Genomic DNA, 7,875 nt, shown 5'->3' with positions numbered 1-7,875 from the left:
CTGAAAATTACCCAGTTAGTAATATAACAATCATTTTCTTACGCATTATAATAAAAAAATCGCTTTCATAACTAACTTCTAACACCAGTAGGGTTAGCACGATACAGCGCGACTTGCGCGAGAGCGACATAAAGCGCGAGATCTCTGTGCGAGAATAGCAGTATCTCGCGTTTGTCGCTCTCGCTCAAGTCGTGCCCTGTCGTGCTAGCCCTACTGATTTTTGATTATAATGCGTAAGAAAATGATTATTATATTACTAATTAAGAGACAGAGAAGTTTCTAGAATTACGTTATCGAACATACATATAATAAACAGCAAAATTAATACACGACCGAATAAGTATACTGTTTTAAGTGTTATATAAACTATCAAAGAACATGTGGCAATAATGGAATCACCACATTTATAGACGCGGAAACGCATTTCGACCGTCAGAAAACCTTTATATCCATATAATAAGTGCATGCTTTTCCGCTCTTATTAGGGACATGGACATCTGACCGGCGCGTAATGCGATTCCATGTCGAAAAGTGTGGTGACTCTCTAACACCAGTCAAATAAAGGTTAGCACTTGCATTAAACGGTGCAATTTAAATTATACGCTAATACATATTATAAACCTCACCTGTTCCCTCCCAAAAACTTAGGGAAGTGTCTCCTTGGTAAAAAGGTCGTGAATGCGGCCATGAACACCCAAAGTATTGCCAGTTCATCCAGAAGCTGACCTAATATGTGCGATAAAAAGGACAGTATTAAACCAGAATCAAAAATTGATAATTACCACATCAATTAGAATACGTACTTTTATTACGGGAATGTAGCAACATTTGATTAATTTTCAACCCAAATATTGGTGACGTCGTGTATTTCTACAATATAATGACTATATAATGCTAACAAACAGCACTTATATATTCATATAAAAGCTAACAGGTTTAGTTAAATATATATACAAAAGAGCAACAATACAGAGCCCTGTGCAAAAGAATTATTACAAGTGTCCTTAGTATAACTACCCCGAATGTGTGAAATCTTACCAACAAGACTCAAAGTAGCATGGAAGTAAGCAGAGCTGAGTCCAACTACCATCATAAGTACCCATAAAACGTTAATTGCGGGGTTAATAACCCGCGCGTATTCTTGGAAAAGGTGGATCAGCACCGGCGGGAATAGGAAGAACAGTACGTTGCTAACCTGGCCACAAAAAAAGTAAAAATAAATTCAGAATGTCGTTCGTATTACGTACGCTTCAACAAACAAATTGTATTTCGCAATCCAAATACATAATAATTTTTTACGCATAAAAATTTTGCATTTGGGCACAAAAAAGCTTGCTGTTCACACAAAAGAAATTGAAAAACTATAAGTATTTACTTAGATTTTTTTTGGAAGTATAAAAATACTTACGGTGTTAACAAATTCTGCAATAACTGGTGAAATAGAGTAATTCGATTCGCACCAATCCACTGGGGAACTTCCGCGTTCTAGGTGAGACCACATTGCAATTTTTCAAATCCTTTGTTTGTTTACAAGCCACGCAGTCAAATTAATCTGAATTTTATTAACGAAAAGTTTGTACAACTAACAATTTCATTAATTGCAGAGACGAAGTGGCTGTTCAAATATGCACTCAATGCTTTTATTTTAATTCAAAAACCAGAAAAGCATCGAGAGAAAAAAAAGGTAGTATTTGGATTAATCAGAAAACAAAACACAACCATGCAATAGCAATTTATCATTTGATTTGACGTCTTGTATGACTTGACACTTTATCAGCTCCTATGAAACAAACAGTCTCAGCTGACACTGACGTTTAACAAATGCGAGTCAACCATTCGCTAATTGATATACTAAAAGAAAAAAAGAGAGTTATCTTCATGCTACTATTACCATGTATCTCTTTCCAACGTAGGCTACTTAGGTTTTTATCGTCACAAATAAGTATTTATTTATTGGCGCGAAAATTCAAAACTGTAGTTGTAAGTATGTGGCGCTCTATAAACTAAATCTATGACAGCGCTGCCGTTCCTTTTCAACTTAGCATTTAAATTCTGTATAAAAAAGTAGCAACTTTTATAACATATTTATAAATAAATAATGAGTCTACGAGCATAGGACTTCTAAAGCACGTATTGAATTTACTACTCATATGGAACAACCAATATAATATAAGTATTTTAAATAGGAACTGTACTAAAAGCAACTACCACTTCTGTGCTATTTTATTATTATTATTTTATACTATATATAGCTCGATTACCACTGGCTGACTAATCCAGTCATTTAGATGATTGTTCTTCCAGAAGGAGTCGCGGTGGGTGAAAATAATGTACAGGAGTCGTGGTCGGATGGCTCCAGTGAGTACCAGAAAAATCCGAAATCTTCGTAAAGTGGACTGCATCAGGTGGGACCCCGGCAGCGCAACCAAAGTATAACACCTACCGGCAGGGTCGTCAAACTAAAATGGCCGCCACACTGGGCAGTTTCTACTGGAAGTGAAAAAAAATCAAAATTCGAATAAACAAGATGGCCACCATACAAATTTCAGAGCCCTATAGCTCGGTGAGTATTGGAGATGGGCGGGGGATCCTCGACCAAATGTCATAGAGGGCGGTGGGAGTCAACTGCCGGTGAAAAAATTTTTTCAAGATGGCCTACTCAAAATTGGGACCCAAAATAAAAGTGCTCCTATCCGGCTGAAATTTGGCACGCGGCCGTGTATGAGAGTCCACAATAGGAAACTGGGGTCAAAATTTTGATGTTGACATTTTCCAAGATGGTCGGCATACATGTAAATTTCTGCCCTTTGGTGTCATTTTTTCTCCCAGAAGGAGGGCGGAAGGGTAAAAATGATATAGGTGAATTGTGGTCGCACGGGTTTAGTGAGTATCAGACGGTACAGTAATCTTCGGAAAGTGAAGCACTTTAAATTATGTGATGTGATAATAGCACTTATAAATTATGTTCAAACTAATGTCCGAGTGGGCGATGGGAGCCAATCGGCTGTGAAATTTATTTTTTCAAAATGGCCAATTCAAGATGGCGGCCAGAAAAAACATCAATCGTGCTGAAATGTGGCAATTGGTCGTGTATAAAGCCCCATAATACGAAATTGTGTTTGTGGTTCTAGATTCCGCCATTTTCCAATATGGCCGCCGTACATTTTCCGCCGTCCAACACCATTGCTCGCCGAGAACCAACCGACGAAGTCTTTCCTACATTTAAAGTCACATGCCTCACATATAGCTCTCTCGGGCCGCTTTAGCGTCCCAGCGCGACATCCAACATTTAAGTCGGTTTGGTCTCCGGTATATACGGCCCGGCCAAAGCTTCAAAGATGAGTATATGGCTTCAAAACAAAAATTGTCAAGGACCCTGGCCAGGTTCTATCGAGAACAAAAATGTTACAATATGGAGAATCATGGCCTCCATACAACATTCAGTTTGCTGAATCTCTGCAACTATCGATGATGTACGGGTTGTGTCTTCTGAAGTATTTTAGGACACTAATTTACGCAATCACACCAACTACCTGCTCTCTCTCTCTCTCTCTCTCTCTCTCCCAAACAAAGAAAATTATCATTTGAAATATTAAGTTCAACTCCCAATTTGCCACCAGATACAAAGAAAGCGCTCGCGAGCCGCTTTAGCGCGCGCCATCTAGTTATACATATATATAAAGCTACAAATCCTGACTCACTTAGAAAAATAGAACGCATACTTCCCGATATGGTGGAAAAAAGATATTTATACCGTTATACGCGGATAGGTTCCAAGGTAAAGAATCAAATATGAGAAGACCTGGATGTGGAAAATGTAAACGAGTGATCAACGGCCTGCATAAACTATAATACATGGAGGAGATTTTTGTGCACTTTTATGAGATACACTTTGGTCAATTTCTGCAGAAAGTAAAAAATGTTCGAAATTCAAATAAACAAGATGGCCGCCATACAAATTTCTATTAGAGATAGGTAGGAGGTGCTGGAAGGAATGTCATAGAGTGGTCAACTGACTGTGTAACAAAAAATTCAAGATGGCAAATACAAAATGGCGGCCGAAGAAAAACTTGCTTCGATGTGGCTAAAAATTGGCATGCGGCGGTCTTTAGGAGTCTTTAATCATAATTTGGGATCAAAAGTTTTTTCGCCATTTTTTAATATGGCTGCCATATAAGTGTTTTTTTCGTTAAAAATAGCTGCCAAAAGAGACTCCTTCTGTTTCAGCTGAAAATTAGCATGTGGAGGCCTCTAGAAGTGCCAAATAATAATTTGTGCTCGAAATTGGTTTTTCGCCATTTTCAAATATGGCCGCCATACAATCGTTTGTTGGCAGTAGAAAAAAAATTGTTCTGATCTCTTCCAAAATGGTCATGTGGGAGTCTCTAGGAGTGCTTGATAATAATTTGTGATCATCATTAATTTATCGCCATTTTTCTTTTTTTTTTATTTATTTTGGTACAAACAGTCATTACAATATGAATTAATACAGAAATTTGAACTATACTACAGACAACGAGTATTACACTTAAATATTAATAACATGTACTAAAAGGACTTAAATATATAAGTAGAATACAAAATAAACGCGTTTTCGAACCAAAAGCAAATGGTTAACCATATGGGTGCTTAGACAAATTACTACTTAGAACTAGAAAAAATTAAAACAAAACTAATTAACCGGGATGTAAACCGGCTTCAGGTTTCAAAGACAGTAAATAATTTGTTGTGGATGAACATATCCGTGTCACAAAATGTATTATTGACTTGAGTGAGACTTGAGACTTGAGTGATTTGCTGGATGATCTGCCACTCAACTTGATCAGGGACATGTGGTTCCAACATGATGGCTGCCCTGCCCATTTCAGGAGAAGTGTCAGAGACTGGCTGGACACAAATTATCCAAACAAATGGATAGGACGAGGTGGGCCGTTGCCATGGCCAGCAAGAAGTCCGGACCTAACCCCCATGGATTTTCATGTGTGGGGGCGCATGAAAACTCTTGTCTACAGCGAGTCAAATCCAGTTTCGTCTGTGGAAGAGTTAAAAGAAAGGATTGTGGATGCAGCAAATCAAATGAGGACAACGTTGACCACTGGAGTAGTGAAGACTGGTCTCCGTAGAAGAATGCGACAATGTATTAGAAGCAGAGGCGGCCATGTTGAACATGAACTGTAGAATAACAAAAAGTTGTGTGAAAACCTGATTTAATAAATACTTTGCATGCTTACCTATTGTTTTGTTATACTTTTTAGGGCTAAGTATTAATTTTCTCCTCCACTATCGCCTATGAAACTAAGTTTTTTCAATGCATTTAAATAAAACCCTAGATTGTTATACCTTGTTAGATAGCTGATGAAACGTAGATATTTTATAACTTATCTGCCGATCAACTGCCATAATATTTTTTTTAGATATCCCTTAGAGAAAAATAAACTTTCTATTTTTTTTTTAATTTCTTAACTTTCTCTTTTCTACTACGGCGTATTGAATTAACTTATTCACTATTTTAATGATTGAGGTCCTAAAGCATCTTATCACATATGTAAAAATGCAATAATTATAATAATAAGACACACAAAATAAACAAAATTAAATTTAGTAGCCTAAAAATCGGCAATTTTGAATAAAAAAAATAAAAGTCAAATATCTGGAAAAGGGTTAAGTTTAGGGTAGGGTGTTTCATAGTAAAATAAGTCAGAAATGATGAGTACTCCACGCCCTTAAAGGATCTAGCACGACTTTTCCTGTAACCCTGTATAAAGATAACGAACGATGAAAATAACTGTTTCTCGTATAATTCTTACGGAGTCGTGATGGTATGAAAATTTTTATTTTACGTTGGGGGCGTGCTGGTAAACGAGCTCTATTTATTTAATTAAGCTGCGATAACAGATTCGGTGAATCAACCATAATGTTAAGTATTTTGTAGAGAAAATCTATGTCAGATTTCTTACGGCGATTTTGTAAAGTCAGTAATTTATTAGGCCTAAGAGAGTATTCGTACGGTTCAATTAGACAATTAGTACGAAAATTAAGAATCCTGATGAATTTCCGTTGGACTCTTTCTATCGATCGATATTACATTTGTACAATGGATTCCAAACCACGCTTCCAAAATCGAGAATGAATCTAACGAATTAATAATATAAAATTTTTAATGTTATGACTTGTTTAAATGGTTTGGTAATGCGATTAATAAAGCCCAGGCTTCTAAAGGCTCGACTGAGTATTGTATCAATGTGCGAGTTGAAAGATAGTTGATCATCCGTGACAATACCCAAATCTCGAATGGTTCTTACTCGTTTCAAAATAAAATGCTCAAGGGTATAAGTATAATATATTGGACATTTCTTGCGGGTATAAGTGATGATGTTACATTTGTCTATATTTAAGAAAACTTGATTTATGGTACAATACTCCGAGAGAGTTGCGATGTCCGACTGTAGCAACTCACAGTCGCTAGGAGAGACTACTATTCTATATAATTTGGTGTCATCTGCGTAAAGCAGATGATTTGACAGGTGCAAAGAGTCTCCTAAAACGTTGATATATAAGGAAAACAGTAGCGGACCTAAATGGGAACCCTGCGGGACACCCGAAGGAATCGGCAGGAATTTAGAACAGTAACCTCTCAAACAAACCGCCTGACTTCGGTTGCCTATGTACGACTGGACCCATCTAAGCAAACTGCCATGTACACCGATCTTGTTAAGCATTTTTATGAGCAAATCGTGATTAGTTTTGTCAAATGCTTTGGAAAAGTCGGTGTACACGACGTCTACCTGTAAGTTATTATCCATAGAGCACAATGAGCACAATAAATAATTAGTGAATTGATTCACGTTTGATTCGACACCACGTGACCTCATAAACCCGTGCTGGTGTTCCAAGATAAAATTTTGAACAGAATGGAACAATTGCATAGTTACAATCTTTTCGAAAATCTTGCCAAGAATGCACAGTTTACAAATAGGTCGATACTTGGTGATTTGATCTTTTTGATTATTTTTAGGTATTGGGGTTATGAGAGCCCTTTTCCAGATAGAAGGAAACACTCCCGTACTCATAGATTGTTTAAAGATACTTGTGACGGGTTTAAGTAAATCTGCGGAATATTTGGAAATTATAATTGGGTGAATACCATCTGGTCCGGCGCCTTTGTTAATATTGACGCATTTGAGCTCCTTCAAGATAATGCTATTATTTAGTTCTATCGAGTTGATAGCCACTGTAGTACTAGAATAGTTAAAGTCAGGGAAGTACTTTTGTTGTGAGGATGACGATACAAATACAGATTGGAAATATTCGTTAAATGCATCGCAAATTGCGCTACCTTCTGACAGATTTATTTGAAATTCCAGTCAAAATTTATTTTTCGCTATTTTTCAATATGGCTGTCGTTTTTTCAATATGAAGTCGAAGTTCTACTCCTTTATAATCGAACTTTACCGGTCAATAGGCTAAGCATCATTGGAAGCTGAGCAAACTGTTTTAGGCTCTATTCTATAGATTTAGTATATTTGCCTTAGTTTTTAATCGACTTCAAAAAAAGGAGGAGGTTCTCAATTCGTCTGTATATGTTTTTTGTATATTACGCGATAACTCCGTTAAAATATTTGTGCTCCGATTTTCATGATTCTTTTTTGTTGGAAAGAGGGTACCTCCATAGTGGTCCCATTTAATTTTAAAGAAAATCATCATGCATGAAGATTCTTTTTTATAAATAGCGCCTAAATCTTGTTATAAGGAGCAATTATTTTAATGGTTGATTTTGCTATTCTCTAATTCAAGGCGTTTTTCTCTCTCAATATACTTTGAGTAGTGAGAACCGATTTTTATTATCTCCTATGTTAAGTTCCGTATAGTGGCGAA

At 36.7% G+C, this 7,875-nt stretch overlaps 1 protein-coding gene across 1 annotated transcript; it reads right to left on the bottom strand.

The window, feature by feature from the left end:
* Positions 1 to 607: 607 nt before the first annotated feature.
* On the bottom strand, positions 608 to 1,619 carry LOC113230201 (alkaline ceramidase). The gene is made up of 3 exons (XM_026464011.1): positions 1,409 to 1,619; positions 1,039 to 1,195; positions 608 to 726 (listed from the first exon to the last, which is right to left on the bottom strand). The coding sequence occupies exons 1-3, from the start codon at positions 1,499 to 1,501 to the stop codon at positions 623 to 625; spliced, it is 354 nt and encodes a 117-aa protein (XP_026319796.1). The 5' UTR covers positions 1,502 to 1,619; the 3' UTR covers positions 608 to 622.
* Positions 1,620 to 7,875: the final 6,256 nt, after the last annotated feature.

Source organism: Hyposmocoma kahamanoa, unplaced genomic scaffold (assembly GCF_003589595.1).
Source record: "Hyposmocoma kahamanoa isolate Upper Pololo Valley unplaced genomic scaffold, ASM358959v1 63, whole genome shotgun sequence".
Classification (NCBI taxonomy): Eukaryota; Metazoa; Arthropoda; class Insecta; order Lepidoptera; family Cosmopterigidae; genus Hyposmocoma; species Hyposmocoma kahamanoa.
Note: the sequence above shows the minus strand (reverse complement) of the source record. Positions and strands in the feature narration are given on the sequence as shown.